This window comes from Triticum urartu, chromosome 1, assembly GCF_003073215.2.
Source record: "Triticum urartu cultivar G1812 chromosome 1, Tu2.1, whole genome shotgun sequence".
Taxonomy (NCBI): domain Eukaryota; kingdom Viridiplantae; phylum Streptophyta; class Magnoliopsida; order Poales; family Poaceae; genus Triticum; species Triticum urartu.
The window spans coordinates 522,630,703-522,655,156 of NC_053022.1; the positions used below are offsets into that span (position 1 = coordinate 522,630,703).

At 44.0% G+C, this 24,454-nt stretch overlaps 2 protein-coding genes, 1 long non-coding RNA gene and 1 other non-coding gene across 11 annotated transcripts; 2 read left to right on the top strand and 2 right to left on the bottom strand.

Annotated features, from left to right (window-relative positions):
- The first annotated feature begins 3,070 nt into the window (after positions 1-3,070).
- LOC125537330 (28 kDa heat- and acid-stable phosphoprotein-like) lies at positions 3,071-6,601 on the top strand. The gene is made up of 8 exons (XM_048700639.1): positions 3,071-3,269; positions 4,317-4,360; positions 4,468-4,536; positions 4,653-4,736; positions 5,003-5,037; positions 5,500-5,585; positions 6,040-6,105; positions 6,286-6,601. The coding sequence occupies exons 1-8, from the start codon at positions 3,203-3,205 to the stop codon at positions 6,318-6,320; spliced, it is 486 nt and encodes a 161-aa protein (XP_048556596.1). The 5' UTR covers positions 3,071-3,202; the 3' UTR covers positions 6,321-6,601.
- Positions 6,602-6,769: 168 nt separating this feature from the next.
- TRNAR-ACG lies at positions 6,770-6,842 on the bottom strand. Its single transcript has one exon. It is a non-coding gene; the product is annotated as a tRNA-Arg (tRNA).
- Positions 6,843-13,470: 6,628 nt separating this feature from the next.
- Positions 13,471-17,720, top strand: LOC125525004. Of its 7 annotated transcripts, none has more exons than XR_007291104.1 (7): positions 13,471-14,014; positions 14,582-15,300; positions 15,474-15,659; positions 16,064-16,311; positions 16,844-16,924; positions 17,135-17,229; positions 17,347-17,720. It is a non-coding gene; the product is annotated as an uncharacterized LOC125525004 (long non-coding RNA). The 7 variants fall into 7 exon arrangements; XR_007291103.1 differs by having other exon boundaries at positions 13,492-14,014; positions 15,094-15,300; XR_007291108.1 differs by lacking the exon at positions 13,471-14,014 and having other exon boundaries at positions 14,075-14,771; positions 15,091-15,300.
- Positions 17,721-18,244: 524 nt separating this feature from the next.
- Positions 18,245-21,042, bottom strand: LOC125537338 (non-specific lipid-transfer protein EPAD1-like). Of its 2 annotated transcripts, none has more exons than XM_048700652.1 (5): positions 20,817-21,042; positions 20,318-20,439; positions 19,193-19,645; positions 18,570-18,679; positions 18,245-18,462 (listed from the first exon to the last, which is right to left on the bottom strand). In XM_048700652.1, the coding sequence occupies exons 2-4, from the start codon at positions 20,424-20,426 to the stop codon at positions 18,591-18,593; spliced, it is 651 nt and encodes a 216-aa protein (XP_048556609.1). In that variant the 5' UTR covers positions 20,427-20,439; positions 20,817-21,042; the 3' UTR covers positions 18,245-18,462; positions 18,570-18,590. The 2 variants fall into 2 exon arrangements, with proteins under 2 accessions (XP_048556609.1, XP_048556605.1); XM_048700648.1 differs by having other exon boundaries at positions 18,245-18,467; positions 20,817-21,041.
- Between the last annotated feature and the right edge of the window lie 3,412 nt (positions 21,043-24,454).

The window sequence follows — 24,454 nt, forward strand, 5'->3', positions numbered from 1 at the left end:
TTTTTTTCACCAAAAAGCAAAGCTTGCGTATCTTTTCATTGATAGAAGAGTAGAACAAGTTATAAGGTCTCAAAGAAATGAAGTGGAGAGAAAGGGGGTTAGGAATACGAAGTATGACATGCTGACTACTCCTGACGATGTTGGCCAAGCCAAAAGCCCCTACTTGTGCCCATAGCCGAGCTTCGTCCTTGATGAACTATAGGAAATGGCTCAAGGAGGGTTGTAGACCGTCAAAAACGCATCCATGCTGATGCTCCCGTAGGTTCCATGACGTCAGAAGGAAGAGGGAAGAGAGCCCTTTTCGATAGAAGGAAGGGGACGTGGCCAAGGCATCGAGCCACCACTCCAAGAAGAGGACGTTGGGTGGGTTGGAGCAATGGTGGAACGGCACCATGCGAGGAACTCGTACCATAGCTAGCGAGAGAAGGAGCATCCAACCAGGAGTTGTTGCATGCTCTCTGGCTCCTGGTCGCAAAGGAGGCAACACTTGGCATGAGGCAAGCCATGGCCCATGACCCTTTTCCGTGGTCCAGCACCGGACTTGGGCAGCCAACCACATGAATATCTTGGTGTTCAGAGGCGCCCAAGTTTTCCAAGTTAGCCACCAGTGCAAGTCCGACAACGAGCCAATAAACATGGCGGAGTAGTGAGAAGTGGCGTTGTAGACTTCAGACTCAGTCCAACACCAGACGAGCTTGTATGGGATATCTGAGAGGATGGTGTGGTGGTGCATGCGCCAAAGGGCACCAACACCGTGTTGAATATGTTGGGCCCATCGAACGTGAAACCAAGCCGGCACGCCGCCGCCGCTTCTAGGCACGCACCTTGTCGCTATTCACAACACTTGCCAAGCTCTTAGTTGGAGTGCTGGGAAGCCGATGACCGAAGCTAGGACCCATGGTTTCAACCAGTCGATCACCATAACATGATAAATGACGCACAACAGAATTTTTGTAAAAGTGCCGCAACACATTACTTTTATATGACCAAATGGCGCAAATTGATAGATTCATACACGGGGGAAATTGCTGATAAAAATATCAAAGTACAAATAACAATTTGACATGTGGGTCCCGAGCATCAAGTACATGTGGCTTGCCACGTCGTCATTTTCAAATATCAAAGTAGAGGGTAATTATTGTCAATATTATCAAAGTAGGGAGTAAAAACTGGAATTCAGTCTATTTTCAAATATGTGAAACGTGGAACTTACTACCTCCGTCCTACAAAATAACATTGTTTTTTTGCAACATACAACTTTGATGACGACGATGCACGGTACTAAACATATTCTTGTACTCCCTACTTTTTGCAGAAAACATGAGGAAATCATTGATTAAGGAATTAATGGACGTGATCTGGTGTAGTACTAATTAATGTCGATATAAATAGGAGAATATTGACATTTAATAAGGAGAGAAATATAAGAGTAAAGGAGTTGATCTTCAAGATCCGGTCGCCCCCTCCCTATATAAACCCCATGCCCGTACACAAGAGCACTGTATTCATAGCTAGAGACGCTGGCGGGCATAGGAGAGAAAAGAAGTCTCCTCATGGCGCTCACCATGAACAAGAAAGCGACGCCTATGTGCTTGGTGTCTCTCCTCCTCGTGATGTCCGCCGCTCTCCTCTCGTGCCACGCGGCAGGGAGGGACATAGGTACGTACGTGTGCGTGCGTGCGCATCGGGCCGTTTTCTTTAACCTCATTGTCGACATACTATCTCTATGGTTTATAGGGCTTACGTCAAAATTTTGGTTCTTTCATGTTATAAGTCTCAGTTGTATTTCTCCCATCATATGTTCAAATTATAAGATGCATTAAATTGCTGTATGCAAGGATTAAGAGAAAACTCACCAATGGTGCTACAGTTTTGGCCATTCATTGGTCAAGCATGCATGTATTGTAATTAATGCATTGGTAAGCCCACTATTTATGAGGGAAAATAACGCATTAGTTGAGTGCTTTTACAAACTATATAAAAGTTATTTCACCATCTACCTTGATTGATGAGATTTTTTAATTAAGTCCTATAAACATTATCGATTCATTTTCCATGCTACTCCCTCCGTCTCATAATTTAAGACGCATGCATGAAACTAGTGCATTAATTGAGTGCTTTTACAAACTATAAACATTATTTTACCATATACCTTGATTTGTGAGATTTTTGAATTGAGCCCTATAAACAAAAAGAAAGGGTATTATCGGTTCATTTTCCATGTTACTCCCTCCGTGCTCATAATATAAGATGTTATTGTATCTAATATGTGAGTATATTAATGTAATAATGTCTTATATTATGAGAGAGAGGAAGTATAATATGTGTATGTATATCTACACTGTTATGTTTTGATGAAGCCTGCCAACGAAACGAAGCCAGGTGACCTGATTCGGTCTTGGTTTGTTGTGCGTGTGTGTGTGCAGGCCCAGCAGAGCAATGGGCCAAATACTGCGTCGCCAAGCCGACGTGCAAGACGGCGCCGCAGGCGGCCCTCGACGCGTGCAGGAACGACTGCAACTTCTTCGGCTACCCTGCGAGCAAGGCCTACTGCTCGGCCTTGGAAGGCGGCATCTGTTGCTGCCTCAGGTAGTACGTAAAGAAGCTAGCGACGACGGCGGACACGTGTCGTCATCATGTGCTAGCTAGAAAGCCAACCGTGCATCAGCCAGTCAATTCCTTTTTTTTTTGTAACGGAGAAATCAAGAATCCATCGGTCGAGCCTGCATTGTTTACGCAGAAGAAAATAACAAGGTCAAGAGAAAAATTTCAATCAATAAATATAAACGTCGACCTGCGTGTGTGCCAAGTACCAACCGGTAAAACGTGCGCGTTTCTCGCCTGTCGCCGCAGTAAGAAAAGTCGCAACTCATTTAAAAAAAAAGAAAAAGAAAAAAAGTCGAGCCCGTTACCGTAGCGCGCACGGTAACTCGCACCGTGCCGGGCCGGGCCGGGCCGCGCGGAGCCCGAAGCGACACGGCCGCGGGGGAGCCGGCTGGGCCCAGGACACTGGCTGGCTTCTCCGCACTTCCTCCGTCCGCCGAGCCAATAAAAGCCGAGGCGCCGCACGGCAGGAGAGGGAGAGAGAGAGACCATCCCACCACCCCGCGGGAAGCAGCCTGGGAAGTAGCTAGGGTAGCTTCGAGGAGTCCGCACGCGCCGCAGCCGCCGCCTCTCCCCAGCGCCACCACAGCCGCGCCCCATGGCCAAGGGCAAGTTCAAGGGCAAGCCCACCGGGCAGCGCACCTTCTCCTCCAAGGAGGAGCTCGGTACGTACGGCGCCGCCGCAATGCCCGCCCCCTCTACTCTTCCCCGGTTCGATTCGCGAGCTCCGCTGGCGGTTTGTTCGGTCGATGTAAGGCGCTTAGTTCGTTGCGCGATCGGCGGCCGGCGCGCGCGGCGGAGGCGCTCGCTGTCAAGGGCGCGCGGTCCGCTTGTGCTTGTTTTAGTCAGCTTGAAGAGCGTACCGGAGTCGATTGGCGCCGCAAGGTCGCGCCTTTGGGGTGGGAGGCGCAGATCGGACGGTTTGGTGCCCGGATCGACCATCCGTTCGATGCTTTGGCCACTTATTGGGTTCGTTAGCTTGAGTTTACCCTTTGAAAATAAGGGGGAAGGGTTTGCTTGTGTATCCTCCACGAGCCGGCTCCACTAATTAATTGGTGCCGAGGCTTACTAGCTACTGCATTCCGCGTGTGGACGTTCCTCCCGACCATTGTTTCGGTTGTTCGACCCGGTTATGACTGCTTTGTTCACCTGTAGAACTGTGTGTCTGTCTGGCCGGTTGTCTGCTTTGATTGGAAGTAGCACCTTAATTAGTTTAGCACTTGTCGACTGTTCCGTTCAGATTCATTGTGCAATGTGGGTATATTAATTTTGCAATGTTCTCTGTGGGTAAAATGTTCCTATTTATCTGTTTTTGCTCTTGTGACGATTCCTGTAAACTGGAACATTGTATTCTGGGGCATGGTTTTGTCTACTCCAATAGTACGTAGGTGAAAATTGTCAACACTTTGCCAAAGTTTTGAAATTAAGGTGGAAATTTGACGTTATGCTAGCATTGTGTTGCTGCATGATAATTATTTGGACAAGTAGATGTTCCTGGTTTGCTCCAGCTACTTTCCTAAACAAATGAATCGCCATCCGCCGGAACACCAGTTTTTATCCTCCTTTCACTATTTTGTACTACCCTCCGTTCGATAATTCTTGTCGTCGTTTTGAACTAAAACGACAGCAAGGATTATGGAACGGAGGGAGTACCTATGAATTGGCCCTTTTACAAATCTCTTCTCATAGTTTTCATCTGAAACTGAATGTAGAGGCTGGTACTTCAGCAGATCGCCCAAAGACCTTTTCTAAGAAGGTTTGCATGCATCATTTCTTCCCAATTACGATATCAGTAAGATCAGTTTGACTAGACTATCTCATATGCTTGTTTTGGCTCTTGGCTTGTATTTGTAAACCAAACAGAAGCAAGAGGTATCTAACAGAAGGGAAGATTCAATTGAGGAGGAAAGCGATGAAGAGGTTGAGAAGACCGTAAGTTATTCTCTTCCTGAAAAACTTACATCAAACTCTATCTAGATCCTTCAGTCCTTCAGCGTATACACTATTTATTTTACGTGACAATCTGCTTCTGTTTTTTACTTTAGCAGAAACACAAAGGCACTGCAGGTCTCATCGAGATTGACAATCCAAACCTGGTGAAACCAAAGAGTATTAAAGCCAAGGATGTTGATGTAAGTCTGATTTTTAATATGTGTTTCCTCCTCATCTTCAAAATATAATGTACTGCGTCCATGATTATGGATAGGCTGGCCACATTACAAGTTTACTTTTCTAGAAAGAAGATTTGCTGTTCCAATATAAGAATTTTCTACTGCATGTACTTGACTCCTTCAGGCTGTTATTATGCACACTCCTGTCATAAACTGTGTTATAGTTAGGGCCTTGTAAGCATTTATCAGTTCATATCTATTCGCTAACTCGTTTTGCACCTGCACAGGTTGATAGGACAACTGATCTCTCCAGGCGTGAAAGGTGTGTGCATGCATTTCCTGGGCATGCTTCTTTATGTACCATTGATGATTGTGTAAAACATATTTATCTCCTTTCTATGCGAGTTATAAGTGCACTTGAAATGTTGCTGACACAATCGGTACAAGTTCTGGAATGAAAAATGAAATTTCAGTGAGCTGATATAATAGGACTATCTAGTACTCGCCGTTCTTTTTGGCGGTTCTATAGGTGTTGTTGCACAAGGAAATTCCACCCTTTGTTATGTTTTTATGTCAGGGGCTGTTGAAGAAAAAAATGCCATGTTATGCTATTATATTTATTCTGCTGTATGTACTTCGCTTGTAATTATAATCAACAATGATAATATATAATTCACTATTTGAAACGATTAATAGCCTATCCAGAAAAGAGAATGTACATTGCCAATGCAGTACTGTTACTTTCAGTGCATTTTAATTACTACGATTTTTTTTGCTCTTTCAGGGAGGAGCTTGAGAAGCAGAGAGCTCGAGCGCACTATATGAGACTTCAGGAGGAAGGGAAGACAGAACAGGCTAGGAAAGACCTAGGTGAGGGGTTAAGAGAGATTGTCTCAACTATTCTCCCCTTCGGTGCACACGATTATGATCATACTTTCCATTATATATATTTTTTCAATACAGCACATCCAAGATTATAATTGACTTCTACTATGTTCAAGCCCATTTTACCTTACCTTCCCACTTGAGCCTTGTGTGCAAGCCCATTTTATGATATGGTTTTAAGCATGTTAGGTCTAAGGAAGTTGGTGTATTTTAAGCGTTAAGTATATGTGTCCTTCCTCAGTCCCAAAGCAGTACAAGAATAGAAAACAATGTATTTCCTCTCTTTTTTTAATGTACTGCAAGTATATATGAGGTTGTCATATATTTCGTGCATTGGATGTTTACTGTGGTTGCATCTTTGTTTAGTAGCATCAGAGCATTGTTCCTTTGACTATGGGCAAACAACCGTGATCTTTACCCATCTTTTTCGCAAATGCAGATCGCCTTACCTTGATCCGGCGGCAGAGGGAGGAAGCTGCAAAGAAGCGCGAAGAGGAAAAAGCTGGTACACCCTCTTTTGCCGCTGCTAGTAACATTGTTTTAGCTTTGCTTCGGCATGTATTTAGTCGACACGTACAAAACTGAAAGCCTGAACAAACCTGTTATGTTAGAATCAAAACATTTACCTGCATCTGCTATTTTCTACACTTGCTTGATTTCTAACCTTGTGCCTCACTGCTTGCAGCGAAAGAGGAGAGGAAGGCTGAAGCACGCAAGTGAGCCAAGCTATGGATGGACCAGACATGATAGATGTGTTTTGTTGCGAGACTCAACGCTGATATTAGATGAACTTCCTTTTACTGCCTTTATTATTTGCCTGTAGTAGTATGCAGTATGACCGAAGAACTGTGTGAATGATGCCTGTAGTAGTATGCACTATGACCGAAGAACTGTGTGAATGATGCCTGTGCTTTCATCCCGTTAGATGTGAATTCTGAACTTGGGGTTGTTGATCTTCAAGTTAGCAAAAGCTTCTGTTGTCCTATAGGATTCATTGATTATTTTTCGTCTGATTACTCTGTATACCTTCCCTGTATGCTAATGCATAATCAGAACATCTGCTATTTTCCTGTAAAAAAGTTATTTTTTCGGCTCTGCCACGGTAGGATATCAGTGTAGCTCCCCTTTTCAAAGTTCAAAACCTGAAAACTATAAGGGCAAAAAATAATCGACTCCGCTGGGGATCGAACCCAGAATCTCTGGTTTCGTAGACCAGCGCCTTATCCATTGGGCCACGGAGTCATTGATGGAAGAGCAAAAATTCATCTCTCTGTTCATCAGATTAGGTTAAATGAACCCGCAAAAAAAAAGATTAGGTTAAATGACAAATTCATGACCTTAGAAAGGTGAACAGTGACACGTGCAAAAAAATAAATAAGTTGACACGTGAGCCACATAAAAATGAAAAAAAGTTGTGATTTTAAAAGGTAAACAGTACACACGAGGTTCACCGCTAAAAAAACACGCATCACCATCAAACTTTGCACCTCTGTACTATACATCTATATTATCATGTCGAAATTCTTTAAATATTTTCTAAAACTTCAAACTATTCAAAATAAAGTGCTCACTGACACCTGTGTTCCAAAGTGACTTTCCTTTTTGCAAAAGTAGTTTTTTTTCCCTTGATAGCTGCAAGATTTATTAGAGCAAAACCAAACCATATAATATGGTAGAAGGACATACCTAGGCATGGATTCATCATCCTTCCAGTTTCCCGCATTAACTGGACCAATTATCTTGTTCTATATGAATTGCAAAAAAAAAAACCCACCCTCCAACAAGGTTCTTGCAAAAAGAAGAAGAGAAAATGGAGTGGGATTTAGACAACAGTGATGCCACCACTGCTACTCCTGCTAAAGTTAGTGTTCAGGAAAAGTTCCAAGTTCCATAATTATATTTCTAGGATACTTGGATTTCACTATTACAAGGAGATTATATCTCTGCACATGTCACACACAAGAGTAGTGGCCTACTATCTTAGTACCTCCAAGCACTAGCGGAGCTACCCAAAATTTTTTGGGCGGGCCACAGGGAACAAGGCCAAAGGAAATCACAAAATAATTACTCTCAGAGCCCAGCTTTCCGTCCACTCTTCAGTGTTTTTTTCTTGAATAGGGCGGGCCAAGGCATAGTTTTGCCTGCATGTAGCTCCGCCCCTGCCTCCAAGGTTGAGGATCCATAATGTTTACCCTTAGATGGTGATGATTGGATGAAGCCGTCTGTTGTATACACGCCTTGCTGGATGGAGAGTTCTTTGATAGCAAATATAGTTTAGAAGCCAATACGGGGTTATAACACTTATTGCTTGTAGCAAACTCTTTGTTTATGTTGAATTGTCGTCATGATAAGGTGGACTTCTTTGACTTTCCATACGCAAGCATACTAGAAGATAATCTCTGTTTCTGTGTGGGGCTTTACACGCCCGAAAAGCGCGCAATGTGGCACAATTGGAGGCAGCCCATGCACCAGATCGTGTCTCTGCAGAAGCGGCTCGATGACCTCTAGATAGGTACCGAAGGAATTGATCCCTGATGCTCCTGATCATCACCATACTCATTGATCACTGGCGCGGCTACTATCTTGTCAATAGTTTGCATCGCGACCAATGTTGTATGGCCAGAACACATAGTGTTTGGTTCTGGCATCGTGCTCATGGAATTCTACCATATTCTATTGTAATTGGCTTGTTGCATGAAACAAGATGGCATTTATCTAGAAACAAAGTTTCATTTATTTGGGAATAAATTCCTTTTTTGTTGGAACCAAACATGTAATCGATGGAGTGAATTTGTGTTATGGAAACAAATATGTTCTTATATTATGGGACAGAGGAAGTACATAGTTGGAAGCAATTTGCTAGTTGATTGAAGCAATATTGTGATGCTCGGACCCCAATAGTCGGGGAACGTCACCTGGGAGGGAGCCTTGAGCGAACTTCCCCCGTTCCCCAGCGGGGAGGATCATGGTGACCCCAATTGGCCCAAAGATCGACAAAATAGTTTTTCTTTCCGGAAGTGCTATGAACAGAAAATAGAAAAAAATGCCACAAAAATTGCCATTTTCCTAGTCGGCACCCAATTTTTTTTTGCAAAAAAGCAGTAAAGAAATGCCAACTCTAAAAAAATGTCATCCTCTTAAATAATAAAAATGCCATCCTCACAATAATAAAAATGTCATCCTCACAATAATAAAAATGCCATGATTTTATAAATAAAACTGTTATCCTCTCATAATAAAAATGTCATCCTCTTAAAAAAATGCCACTCTTATAATAAAAAACGCAATGTGAAAAGTAAAAAAAATCAGGATTTTTGGACAAATTAACAAACAAAAAGCTACAACAGATGCCAACAAATATATGCAGAGATGCCAGAAAATATATCTTCTAGTACCACTAATCTCTAAAACATATATGCAGCGGCAAATCGAACAGTTTAGAACGTTTTCGAACATTTTCTTGAAAATGTGATTGAACAATTTTTCAAATTTGTGATTTATTTTTGAAATTCCGAACAAAATTTGAAAACCACGAACATTTTCTGAAACTCCCAAACATTTTTTGAATTTGTGAACAAAATTTGAAAAACAGGAACATTTTTTGAAGTTCAGAAAAAAATTGAAACCACGGACATTTTTTGAATTTGTGAACAAAATTTGGAAAATGGGAACATTTTTTGAATTTGTGAACAAAATTTGAAAAACAGAAACATTTTTTGAAACTCAGAACAATTTTTTTAAACCGCAAACATTTTTTGATACACTAATATTTTTCGAATTTTTGAATTTTTTTTGAAAACCAGGGACATTTTTTGAAATTCTGAATAATATTTAAATTTCCAAAAAAATTGAAAAAGAAAAAAGGAAAACAAAAAGGGAAAGATGGAAAACAAAAAACAAAAAAGAAGAGAAATAGAAAAATGAAAAAGAAAAGGCCGGTTCAGGAACCTTCTAGAAGATTCCAGAAACCGGAAAACCCGTCTGGAAAACTCTAGAAGGTTCCCAAAACCGGAAACACTGCAAACAGGTTAAATGGGCCGGCCCATGACATCGCTCGATCGGCAGGTCTGTGCGAAAGGGCGACACTTTGACGCAACGAGCGTCCAATAGGAAATTCCCAACGGTTGGCCTTCCAGGGAACGTCAGCAACATTTTCATGCTCATAATTATAATATGCAGTTTACTGGACACTTTTGTACGGGTAGGTCAAAGCAAATTTGAATCAACATGGAAGAAAAATTATCCAGAAGTGGAAATAAATTTCTTTTTTTGACCGGATCCAGAGGTGGAAGTAAACAATTACAGTACTAGTACAACAAAACCAGACGTGGTCCTTTCCAGATCGAATCAAAGCTGTCCGATCTCCCGTGCTTTCCCCAAAACCAGTCCGTACTCCGATTTGATTCCTCAGTCCATGGCCAAATCCAATACGTGATCCAACGCCCTAAGGTCTTGCAATGCGGAGGTCGCCGGCTGAAGAAGAGTTTTTGTTCAGAGTGGCCCGGATCCTGGATTGGTTTCCTCAGCTTCTTCGCCGTCCGGAATGACGCGATCGTCAAGACCAAATCACGGGGTCGGACTGGATGAGCCTGCATTTGGCAAATCTGGAATAGTTCTGCTGCTACCTTTGGTTGGAGAGCATTGGCACTTTGGTGGCTTTCACGGGGTCGGACTCGGACTTGAACAAATCGGGGTGTGAAACTGGAACAAACTCTAACCTACCATTGGCCTTGGGCCCTGGCTATGTACATCTTCCCTTGTTGGTAGCCGAGGTAGAAGCAAAGCATCGACTATCGAGACCCCTACCTACCTGTCATGGATCCGGCGGGTCTGCTACCCGGCGACGTGCTCGCGGACGTCCTCCGACGCCTGATGCCGCGCAGCCTCGCCGCCTGCCGCTCCGTCTGCAAGGCGTGGTGTGCCGTCGTCGACGCCCACCGCCTGCTGCGAAAGGACCTCCTGCCGCTCTCCCTGGCCGGCATCTTCGTTGTCTACCGCTTCGTTGACGGCGAGCACTTCCCCCCGGCGTTCCTCTCGCGCCCCTCCGTCGTGGGCAAGATCCAGGGTAACCTCGGCTACCTCGACGACGTCCACAATGACTGGTCCCACATGACGGGTCACTGCAACGGCCTCCTCCTCCTCTGGGGAGGCGTGGCCAATCCGGCCACGCAACAGTGGGCTAGTCTACCGCGTCATCCTGATCGGACCCCGACCAAAGGCTTCATCAAATACGACTTCCTCGCGTACGATCCTATGGTCTCGCCACATTTTGAGGTGTTCTTCATGCAGTGTGTTAGGCGCAGGTATGGGAACCGATACGAGAACGAAGCTGAATTGGTCCCCGCGAACCCAAACTCAGAGTGGCCTCCATCGCCTTACACTATGAGCGCATTCTCGTCAAAGACCTGGCGGTGGGAGGAAAGATCTTTTATCAGGGAAGGGATGGCTCCACGGTCCATCGACCCCAAGCTACTACCGCTCATGAAAAACGTGTTGTTCCCTCGTGATGCTGTGTATTGGCGGGGCCGGCTCTATGTGTACAACATATTTTTTGTTATCAGGTATATATGTTTTGTTTCCCTATTTTTCTTAGCAAAGGCCACCCAATACCAAGGTGACTAGCTAGCTAATGTTGTACAGTAATAACGAATTTATTTGTTTGTGCAGATTGGATTTAGAGGATAATAAGTACCGAGTAATTGAACTCCCCCCGATTAGTGAAGCACGCGGAGATATTATGCCTCATTTGGGAAAATCTGGGAATATGGCGTTTACTATGGATTCGTCGGTGATTGCTGCAAACTTCAGATTTGGTTTCTTAATGAATCAATTGATCACACCGAATGGATGTTGAAGCATGAGATTGGCCTCAAGCCGTTGCTAGAAAATTTTCCTTGGGAACACAGTCATGGCTCTTGGTTCGTGCAAGGTTTGAGGGATAACAATGATGAAACACTTGACAGAGAGAAACTGGAATGGGATTCAGACAACGATGATGCCACTACTGCTTCTGCCACTGAAGTTAGTGTTCAGAAAAAGTTCCATAAATACATTTCAAGGATACTTGGATTTCATCCTTACAAGGAGATTATCTTTTTGCACATATCGGATACAAGAGTAGTGGCCTACCATCTTAAGAACTCCAAGGTTGAGGATTTGGGGTGCTTACCCGTAGATGGTGATGATTGGATACAATCGTCCTGTGTATACACGCCTTGCTGGATAGAGAGCTGCTTGAGAGCAAATAGTGTAGAACCCAATAGTGAGCTCTAGAATGTATTGCTTGAAACAAGTTATCTATTTACGTTGAATTGTCACCGTCCATTTACGTTGGACTGCTTTAACTTTCCACGTGGGCGCATACTAAAAGATAATCTCTACGAGTGGCTACTTCTAATGAGTCATACTAGCAAAAGGGTCCGTGCGTTGCAACGAGAGAGAAAATAAGTGTGTTCATCAAAACATCTGTCATATGGTAAGATAGCATGGAACGGAGCCACCAGAGGGAGCCTCACGCGGAGGTGTAGAAGAAATGTATATCAGCTGCGCATTAATCACAAAACCAGCCTTAGCAACGATGCAAAGAAAGCTTACTTCTCCAAAATATTGAAATCTACACTTAATTTTTTTAGGGGACAAATCTACCAATTGACCTTGCAACGATATGCTTTTGACTTTACATTGATGCCAGTCATCCTTGTAGCGTTCATGTGGTCGGCTTTGCAACATCGTCCTCTAACTTGAAATACCATCGACCATACTTGCAGCATATGCATAGTCGGTTGCACCATGGCATTCCAACTTTTCCAGTAAAAAAGAATAGTGGCAACTGGTGTTGCATTGGCATGCTTATGCTAGATGCATAGAGTGTTTGCTCTTGGAACGCCGCGCCCTGCTTGCAGCAGCAACAGCCAGGCTTCTAGTGTCGTGTATTCCGGTTGCATCAATGATGTACGATCAATCAGGTAAAATTTTAAAATAAAATGTAATATTTTTATATGCATGATCAACATTTTTTAAAATACTTTTTTAACATTTTTATATACATGATCAACATTTTTTTAAAATACTTATTTAATATTTTTATATACATGATCGACGGTTTTTTTAAAATACTTCTTTAACATTTCTCAAATACCTATTCAACATTTTTAAAATATTTTTTCAATATTTTTTAAATACTTGTTCAACATTTTTTTCAAATGCTTGACTAACATTTTTATATGCATGATCAACATTTTTTTAAATACTTCTTCAACATTTTTCAAATACTCATTCCAAAGATAAATGGGTGCATGCACCTGTCGACCTAGAGGAAACAGACTGGGAGCCAATCGGCCAGCAGTGGGCCGACTGGATCCAATCAGCGTACAGTGGGCCGACTGGGGTTCAATCGGCCAGCAACAGGCCGACTGGATCCAATCGGCCAACAGTAGGCCGACAGGATATTATTTTTGAAAAATATAATTACGGCGTAATATTTCTGAAATTTAATAAAAAAGATGTATTATTTAAAAAAATTTGGCGTAGTTTATACAGTACTCACAATTTCTCACACTTCCAGCGAATTAAACTGATGATTAGATGTGCCTTCTCTCCTTCGTACATTGTTTGGGGGTTTGGTCTGAGAAGGGGGTTGCAGCACTCATGATTTTGCTTGTTTCGGGGATGGAATGAATTGGGCATCAGCATCTAACAGAGAGAGAGGGAGGGAGGGAGGGAGGGAGGATTCTGTTTATTACGTCAACCATGTAGTAGAAACCAGATAGAACTAAACAGCTAGGGTTTTGGTTGACTTGGTAGCTGAATCATGGTCCATGAATTTGTGTAAAACGACAAGTGTGCTACTGAACTAAAATTCTACCTGTTCATTCCACTGCCTAGTTACCATCTGAAAGGTTCTATTTTGCCACCGCAACTTTAATTAGATTGTTATAGTTCAGACTAAGGGGATCAAAATTAGTCATCTGTTAGCTATGTACTGTGGACCTCAACACTAGCTGAGTAGCTACGTAGCTAATCATTGATCTTGTCTTGGGTGAAAGGCTGGCGTTTGTTAATTCAGATACTAAAAGGTAACCGACACTGACTTTATTTGTTTACTTTCCTTCTGAACTCTTATTTGCTTAGCTTCTATTGATGATATTTCTAATCTTTTATCTTCGTCGGTAAACTCAACTGCATCTCAGTTTTCTGTTCCCATTTCCTGGATTGCGGGTCCTGATGCGCAAGATTCTTCTGTTTGCTACAGCGCACGCAGGCCTGGACGATGGCAAGCATTGATGTGCGCACGTCGTTGCAACAGCCACATCTCAACCATCCCGACGCACGCAATAATCAGAGGTGCCAAAATGATTTGGTGTTTGCAAGGGTCGCTTTTGTTGCATTTTCTACATGAGAAACCATCTCAGGCTGTAAGTTTGCACAGCCTGGACACTTCACTTGCATACCTTGTTAGTTACTGATTGGACTATACGTAATTATGTTCACTTATATATATAACAAGAGTTACTTTACCCAACTCCCAAGGAAATTGATAAAAGAAAAACATGTCTGCATACTAAATGTTCTTGCAAATCTTGTTCTCAGATTGTCAATTGAAGGCGACAACAAGATATTCTCATGTTCTTTTAGAATGTTTATTTGGGGATTAAAATCTTGATAATTAGATGTACTGCTTCGCTTCATATGTAATTTCCCTCATGCCTTCTAATCCGTTCAGATGACTAGCTATTATCCACATTAGGTTTTGAAATGCCTATGCTCTATCTAATTGGTCGTTCAATTAGTCAAATAGCCGTTTCATTTTTATTATGCTGACACAAGATCTGTCTCTGTTCTAAGATTTAGTTTCTGGTCACTTTTTGTGAGGTTTTTCATCAAAGATTCTCTTTAAACTCCTATTTTATACCTTTCTTTATGGTTCTTTGCATGGAAGTACTCTGTTTTCTTGCTTATATTATTCTTCTGCTATCATACAGATTTGGATGCACCTGCACAGTACTGATAGTACATGAAATTCATCAACCTGCTGTTGCCGCAACCAACCAAAATCTGCTCTAACAGAGTGATGAATACAATATTCATGCTAAGCTTTCTTCAAATTATGCTAATTGATCTTAAAAAGCTGGCTACTGGTGTTATTTGCTGCAATTTATTTCTGACAGCCAGGTAGTCTTGGAATGCTTTCGTGATGCAATTTATTTCTGACAGACAAGCTATGCTAATTGATCTTTAAAAGCTGGCTACTGGTGTTATCTGCTTTGTGGAAGGCTGTTAGCATTAAAATTTAGTGCTCGGCTGTTCATCATAGTCTCATTCCCTAGATAATTAATGAGGCATGAAAAATAGGTGAAATTGCAGGAAAATTGAAGATGGGAACACGATTCATTTTGTCAATGAGAACATCTACTGTTACAGATACACTTTCTGTATTCTACCTATCGATGGCGTAATGTTTGAATATTAAGTCATTTCTTTTTGTCATTAGCAGGTGCTTTTATTTATGTTCATATTCCACGTATGCATGTGCTGCTCCGGTGATGTTTTATTAGTTGATTGGCATATATGGATCTCTCCATGTTTATTAGTTGATCTCCAACCCCTACTTTGCTGTGGTGCTATGGGAGCAAGAAGAGCATGCATGCTTTCTCTCTACATCTAGGGTCCATATGGCCAGATTGACGGGCCTAAACTCTGGGTGAGCTCCTCCATGACCCGATCGATTTCTTACCTTGCTGGTTGTGTCATATGGCTATTAGCATTTGATTGATAAATATTTCAGTTTTACTGGATGATCTTGCTTTACCCATCTGCACCTTGAGTTGATCTGTTCTTTCATGTTTACTTACTTTTGCTACTATTCTTGTGCAGCTCAAAGGTTTCTTTCAAGAATCATGAGAGAACATTCAAGGAGTGGATTATTTGGAAATTAGAACCTTCAGATTTCTTAGAAGTGAGGTTACTTTCCAACTAGAATTATAGGCAAGCATTGGTCTTTAATTTGGAAGTGATTATCATGTCTAAGAAGGGAGATCAACCCGGTTTGGTGTACATGATGTATGATCCCTTTTTTATTGATTTCTTATACTATGTTGACATGACTTATTTCACTCAATTTTCTGGTTTTTTTACACCATACTTCATGCGGTAGCCATACAAGATCATTTATTATACCATTGTACTAGCATATTACAAAATATTATGCTAGATATAGATGGATTAACATGAAGATAATTTCTTTTGTTCTGTTTTTTCACTAGACATAGATGCTATTTATGCTTCTTTAGCAGTGACATCATAGTCAACTTGCATTTTCTGTCTTTTAGCTACACTACCAAATCCAGCAACTTTGATTTGTTCGTACCATTAGGCTGTAAGGAAATATTACTATATGTAACATGTTTTTTTTTCTTAAGCTACTGTTGTTGCTTCTCATGTCCGAAATATATTTCTTGATGCAGCTTCACTCAGATTTATGTGAATATAAGCGTAAGAGGTCTAGTGGCAATGCTACAAAATCATTGCAGGCGTGAGTATCCAGATTGCACTACTGCTGGCCGTTTCTTGCCATTGCCTACAACAGGCTTCTGACAAAGCCAAGTCATGGCCTCATTAGGCCCCTTTTTTCAGCCAAACTGAAAGCACTTCATGTTAGCTTGTATTCGCTTTTGGATTAACTACAATGCATTGTACCCATCCATGCTCCAGGGTGAGCCGCACATTTTTTGTACATATCCTCGTTAGATGTACCAACGCCTATGATGGTTCTGAACTCTAATAATATAGTATCATATGTTTCGATGTTCTACAATTAGATCATAATGTTATAGCATATGCCCATATTGATGTACATGAGTTAGACTAAACATGGCAGCCGAATGTGCCGAGACAAGATAAATGCGCACAGGCCTTCTTGTAAAAGTTTTATACACTTTTCAAGAAAACGAACTTTGGTTAATCATTAAGCTATAATTTTTCTCATATTTGAACAAGGTTATTTGAGTTCTGCTAAAAAAGTGGCAATGTTAAAAAAACGGTTATTTTTTGTAACTTTTGCAAACTTTGTGGAAAGAAGCTGCAAATAACTGATTTCGCTGTCAAGTCTACAGTCCAATGTTAATCTAGAGGGTGGAATCTTTAAACTTCGTTGATGCTTTCTTGTCCGTTTTGATCTAATATCTGTCTGATGTGGTTTGTATAAAACTTATGGTAGTATAATTAGTTTTGCTTTTTCTTGTCAGGATATAATAACATTGTAGATAGACGGAGACTGAATCAGTTCACACTACTTTGATGTCTATCGAGCCAATGGGACAACAAAGGTAGTTCCTTTGCATAATTTGAAGAATGTTATTTCATACTGCACGATATGTCTGACTCCTTTCAGTGGGCATTCAATTAATTTGAGGCATCCTTTCCTAGGATCTTACCTTGATATTCCTCTATTTTCTCCTATTCGTCCCATGCTTTTTTAAGAACTGAAATAAATATAACCAGTGTTACAAATGTTTGCTGAGGAAAAGTCCTTGCAGAAAAGAAGAACCGGAAGCAGGTTATCTATCTTCACGAGCAAGTCGGTGTTTGTAAACCTTCACCAGAGCCATTCCAGCTCTTTCAGAGCCACAAGGTGAGCCGGAAGTCAGTGTATGTTTGAACGAGCACACTCGCTTCTCACAGAATTCATATAATTATTAGAAGCTCAGAACCAGTCATGCCAAAGATATGAAGTGAAACTCATTTATAGGCAAGGAAGTTGAGGAACCAAGACCCCAACGGCGCGGAGCAGTTTGCCGTCGAGAGGACTAGGGCTGCCATCAGGGACCTCTAGACCAAGCTCAACATCTCCCTCGTGCCTCCATCAACACCGTGTCTTGGAGGGTCGTCGCCGTCCGCGACGACGAGCTACTGCCGCAGCTTTGTCAGCCACACGGTTAGAGGGAGGCATCAAGGGCCTGCCACCGCTGCCGGGGCCGACGTGCGTGTAATTTCTATTAATGTATCTTATGTTGCCAAACAACAACATGCTCCTGTCAATGCTATATCGTTGTGGGTATGGCATTTCAGTTTCTTCCTCAGGTGATATTCCAATATAATAAGTTCCATCAAGAATTGCATGTACATGTACTGCTATCCTGATCCAAAAAGGAAAGTAAAAAGGGCGTTCATCTACCTGGCATCGCCCAGATGCCCATCAAGCGGCGCGCCACGGGCGCGCCCCAACTACTAGTGGATAGAACGCTCCCTGGGTGGGCGTGTTTTCTGATTTTTGGAAGCGACAAAACCCACCGCTCTCTCTTCTCTTGGTTCGAAACTGTCGAGATGAACGGCCTGTGTGCGGACGCTGAATCGCGTGGAGCAGCGTTTAGGTTAAAACAAGGGGTTTTTTGGTTCCTAGCCACACTTTAGCACATCTAACCTTAGGCAAGTTTGATCAAGTTAGGTAGGTGTTTGGTTCTAGCCACATCTAAGGCAAGACTTTTTTATGAGCAGTGAACCCTACATGTCATAGACATAAAAAGTGGGGCATGATTTTCTTAGGCAAGCCAAAGTGTGGCTAACAATTTGAGCAATTCAACTAAGGCAAGTGTGGCAAAAATCATGTGGATATGACAATGATAGTCATAATCCAAACAACCCCCAAATGCACGAACGATTTTGGATACCACAACGCAAATAGTTCACCACGAAAGACATTTAAAGTTCAACATTCGGATCAAAGGGGAGTCAAAGAAGAGCAAATGCATATTACATTCCTTGCTCATCAAAGGCGCAACTACTGATAAAAATAAACTATGGCAGGCTTCCTCTCCATGACATGATCTTGATTGAGCAGTAGGTTCCCGTGCCCATTTCAGTCTTCCTATCCTGTCGGAAAACAAAGATTAGGCCACTTGTCGAACAGTAAATGCCAAGACCAGATGATGCGAATCAGAATAAAGAACAAAGGCCAGGTTGAAAATAATGTACCCGGTGATGAAGTGCTGATCGTCAAGCAGCTCCGTCCGGCCGAGGGTTTCCTTGCCCCTCTGGATCCTGGTCATTGTTCACCTCTTGCCCACCCTCGTTGTCATTTCCTCCTGCAAACCAAATGAAAAGCACCATTAGTCCTATATAATCGAACTAGGTTGACATGCAATAATTAGAGTGAATTCCACTTTTTACCCCATATTTATACATTTGTGACACTAATTACCTCTTTCAGTGAAAATTCGTCTAGAATACCCCTTTTGAAATCTTTGGACCCTTATTTTTTGATGCGTGTCCATCAGGTAAGGTGTGAGGTGACGCCCTGTATCCAAAAACATGTGGACGGCCACAAGGAGTGGAACAGATAGACAAGAGAAGTTTGGACAAGATCGCCAATGATGCCCTCCGATCCTTACAGTTTTTTTTACAAATCAATGACGCAACATGCCGATCCTATCGACCATAAACAAACAAAATGTAAAACTGGGGTAAAACCGTGTTAAAAGTCTTCAAAATCTGACATTTCGATAAAAGTTCCGCTAAATAGGGTAATATGTGTCACAAATGTACAACTATAAGGTAAAAAATGGAATTCACTCCAATAATTAAGTATGAAGTAGTACCACGAGTCAGACGCTCGTAAACTGCGAAGCCCATGACAATCAGGTAGACTATCACGGTCACCCAAACGCCAACATCTGTGGACAACTCGATCTTGTAACTTGAATCCTCATTGACGGGAGTTGGAGGGTAGTACATGTCCCTTGGTGATGCAGGAGGCGCCGGACTGGCGGGCGCTGGCAGGGATGGCGGAGACGTCGCAAAGAAATCATCGCATGCCTCGTACGGCTTGTCCTGGGAACGTCTCTTACCTCCACACTTCAGGTAAAGACTGAACACGGCCTGGGAGGTGGTGCCCGATAGCGCCAGCTGAGGCTCATCGACCACCAAGCAGAGGCAGCCGGCCATGTCCACTGTGGGCAGAACCGAGGAACAGCAGGCAGCGGCATTGGTTGGCTCAAACTCTTCCACACAGTTCTTGACAATAGCGGTGGCCAGCTGGGTGGCATTGCAACCTTCAACAGGAGAAGCAAAGGATTGTCAGCGTTGCGTCTAGGATCGAACGTGCAAATACTAGTACTAGGCTAACACGGACAGAGGATATTATAGTACGTAGTAGGAGTAGAAAATAAAGTCTCCCACAATAAGAAGACCAAAATGGCAGCGGAACAACTATATGCTATTCTGTCTGTATCTCAGACTTGGGAAGTGTATCCAACAGGCAAATTACCAAAACAGAGTGCCTGCGCACGGAGCCGAATCGCAACTCCGAAATACAGTAAATCCTAGTATTACGAGCACACGTAGTGTGATGATAGTGATACTACTACATATGGATGCAAAAGTGTGCCAAGAAACATGAAAACAAGGCCTTGCAACCTTCAACGGAAGAAGCAAAGGATTGTCAGCGTTGCGTCTATGACTGAACATGCAAATCCTACTAGGCTAACACGGATAGAGGATACGACAAAATAGTCTCCCATAACAAGAACACCAATGACAGCGGAACAACTGTATGCTATTCTGTCTGTATCTTAACTTGGAAAGTATGGGACAGACAAGCTACCAAAACGAGAGGAATCGCAACTCCGAAATAAATCCTAGTATTAGGAGCACACTAATGTGATACTACAAGTCGATGCAAAAAGGGAATGTGCCAAGAAACATGAAAGCGAGGCCTTTTATACCTGATGGCTCCACGGAGGCCGAGATCGAAGCGGATGCCGAGGAGACAGAGACGAGCGCCGCCGCCGCGAGCAGCAACACCACCCAAGCTGCGGTCGCAAAAGCCCTCATCCTGCTGGTGACCCTGAGAAAGCAACAAGGACATGGAAGTCACGATTGAGTGCGGATCTAACCCCAGGAGAAAACGATAACCAAATCATAGCAACAGCCCGATCCGCCGCCTCTCCACCGCCGCTCGCCTCGCCTCGCCCGAGAGGAGCGCAAAACGCTCGCTCTTCACCGCCGCCAGCCGGCAGCCGCCTCGCCGGAGAGTGGCGCTTCTTCGCCGCCGCCAGCCGCGTGGCCAGCGCTACTCTCCGGCGAGGCGCCTGCCGGCTGGCGGCGGTGACGAAGTGCTCCACCGAGCGAGGCCCTCTGCAGCGAGACGAGCGCGCCGACGGCTCGGGGGTCAAGCTGACAAGCCGCGCGCGACAAGAGTAGGGCGAGGACGCGGTTGCCTACCTGGAGGGATCGCACCGGGCTGCTGCTTCCGGTCGCTGGTGCCCCGCCGGTGCGGAGGAGGAGGCGGGTTTGGTGCTTTGGCTGGCTGATGGAACGGGTGGTGTGGAGGAGAGCGATGCGGAAACCGGTGCGTCCTCTTATAGACTCGGGGCAAGGGGAGCGTGGTGGCGGCGGGCGGGCGGGCTGGCGCCTGCTGTTGGTGGGGTGGAAGGGAACAGGGGGGATGGAGGAAGGGAACAGGGGAGGGAACGGTCCGACTCCGATCACTGAATACCCCGCAAAAGCAAAAGAAAGGAGTCGCTGCGTTGCGCAGCGACAGACTTTTGACATCGTGTGCCAGACTGCGACTCTTTTCATTTGAATTAGTAGTACTGCGGACTGTTGTGGTTTGAATGATTGGTATAGAAATCCGTTTCCGACTTGTTATGTTTAATAGCAACTCCAACAGGCAGACTCAAACGAACGGTGATTTCGTCCGTTTTTTTGTCTATTTGAGTCGGTCAGACGAACACGGACATCCGCTTCTGTGTTTTGATTGGCATACGCGCCAAACGCTCGCCCGATCTATTTTTACGGCACCGACAAAAAAAAATTATGCATGCATATCTAAAATGAAAACAACTTAATTAAACATTAAGCCGGCGAGAATTCACGCGTCCACATTAGCATTAAAAGAAAATTAAAACAACCTAAGAGCAATTCCAATGGGTGACCCATTTAGTCCACCGCCGTCCGTTTGGGTCGGCGAGGATAGAAAAGTCGGCCTAACGCGTCGACCCAAACGGGCGTGCGTCCGCTTTTCGTCCGCGGACGACCCATTACCGGCTCATTTTTGAGCCGGATTTGCGTCAACGCGGATAAGCGACGGACGGGCGCACGCTCGCCTTCTCCTTTCCCCGGGCCCGCTGGTCGGTGGCTCATTGGCCTCCCCCACCCTCCGGCCAACATCAACCCTCGCCCGCCTCCTTTGTCCCCGACGCCGCTGCCCTTTTTTGCCAGCGACTGTTAGCTGCCGCCGCCTCCACATCCGCCCAGCAACGCCGCTCACTCCTCCCGTCGCCCCGCCACCGCCGTCTTGCCGCCAAGGAGCAAACTGTTTTCCACCGCCGCTCCCCCAACCGCACAGCCGCCCGCGACCAAGAGGCCGCCTCGCCGCCCCGGCTAGATCCTCACCGGCACGCTCGTCGGATGCCGGCCACTCGTCGGACGTCGGCAGGGCAGCTAGCTGGTCCATGCGCGCCGTGACTCCCCTCGCCGGTTGTCTCCTTCTTCGACGCCCGCAAGCTGTTCGACAGTTTGCCAAGGTACGAAAATGAACTCCGCCGACGAGTTCTTTTTCCACAATTTCCTTTGCGACTCCGACGATTCGTCGTCCGACGACAAGGAGGAGATATTGGCTGCCGTGTTGGTCCATCACCACCTCAACAACCAGTGGCTGTTGTTTCGTGGCTCCATTCCGGGCCACCTTCCGGCGTTGAATCGCAACCGAGTGAGCGGGCATTTCCTTCTTTGGAAGTACTACTTTGATATAACAAACCCGTTGTTCAAACGTCAAAAATTCCACCGTCGTTTCCGTATGAGTAGGCATCTTTTCAACCGTATTAGAGAGGAGGTGGTTGGCTATGATGACTATTTCGAATGCAAAGAGGATGCCGTCGGCAAGATCGGTTTCTCCTCTTATCAGAAATGCACTGTCGCCATCCGAATGCTTGCATACGGAGTGCCCGGTGATCTCATTGACGACTACGTCCGTATGAGTGAGTCTACATGCCTAGAGTCCCTATATAAGTTCTGCAAGGCTGTTATTGCTGTGTTTGGCCCCGCGTACTTGAGAGAGCCGACAGTTGAAGATACATCCCGTTTGTTGGCGATGAATGCTGGAAGGGGCTTCCCAGGGATGCTTGGCAGCATAGATTGCATGCACAGGGAGTGGAAGAATTGTGCTTCAGCTTGGCAATGGCAGTATAAGGGACATGTCAGGGCTTGTGATACGTCTCCATCGTATCTACTTTTTCAAACACTTTTGGCCTTGTTTTGGACTCTAACTTGCATGATTGAATGGAACTAACCCGGACTGACGTTGTTTTCAGCAGAATTGCCATGGTGTTATTTTTGTGCAAAAATAAAAGTTCTCGGAATGACCTGAAACTTCACGGAGAATATTTTTGAAATATATAAAAAATACTGACGAAAGAATCAAGGCCAGGGGGCCCACACCCTGTCCACGAGGGTGGGGGGCGCGCCTCCCTGCCTCGTGGGCCCCCTGGTGCTCCACCGACCTCAACTCCAACTCCATATATTCACGTTCGAGGAGAAAAAATCAGAGAGAAGGATGCATCGCGTTTTACGATACAGAGCCGCCGCCAAGCCCTAAACTCTCTCGGGAGGGCTGATTTGGAGTCCGTTCGGGGCTCCGGAGAGGGGAATCCGTCGCCGTCGTCATCATCAACCTTCCTCCATCACCAATTTCATGATGCTCACCGCCGTGTGTGAGTAATTCCATCGTAGGCTTGCTGGATGGTGATGGGTTGGATGAGATTTATCATGTAATCGAGTTAGTTTTGTTAGGGTTTGATCCCTAGTATCCACTATGTTCTGAGATTGAAGTTGCTATGACTTTGCTATGCTTAATGCTTGTCACTAGGGCCTGAGTGCCATGAATTCAGATCTTAACCTATTATGTTTTCATGAATATATGTGAGTTCTTGATCCTATCTTGCAAGTCAGTAGTCACCTACTATGTGTTATGATCCGACAACCCCGAAGTAACAATAATCGGGACCACTCCCGGTGATGACCGTAGTTTGAGGAGTTCATGTATTCACTATGTGTTAATGCTTTGGTCCGGTACTCTATTAAAAGGAGGCCTTAATATCCCTTAGTTTCCAATAGGACCCCGCTGCCACGGGAGGGTAGGACAAAAGATGTCATGCAAGTTCTTTTCCATAAACACGTATGACTATATTCGGAATGCATGCCTACATTACATTGATGAACTGGAGTTAGTTCTGTGTCACCCTATGTTATGACTGTTGCATGAGTAATCGCATCTGACATAATTATCCATCACTGATCCAATGCCTACGAGCTTTTCACATATTGCTCTTTGCTTAGTTACTTTTCCGTTGCCACTGTTACAATTACTACAAAACTGCTACTGTTACCTTTGCCACCGTTACCGTTACTTCCATACTACTTTGCTACTAAATACTTTGTTGCGGATATTAAGTTATCCAGGTGTGGTTGAATTGACAACTCAGCTGCTAATACTTGAGAATATTCTTTGGCTCCCCTTGTGTCGAATCAATAAATTTGGGTTGAATACTTTACCCTCGAAAACTGTTGCGATCCCCTATACTTGTGGGTTATCAAGACTATTTTCTGGCGCCATTGCCGGGGAGCATTGCTCTATTCTTTGAGTCACTTGGGATTTATATCTGCTGGTCACTATGAGGAACTTGAAAGACGAGAAAACCAAAATTTATCCCTCAACTACGAGGGGAGGTAAGGAACTGCCATCTAGCTCTGCACTTGATTCACCTTCTGTTTTGAGTAAACTTGCGACACCTAAACCTACTCCTGCTATTAATTCTAATATGTCGCATGTTATTGATGATGCCACTTCTGCTTTGCATGAT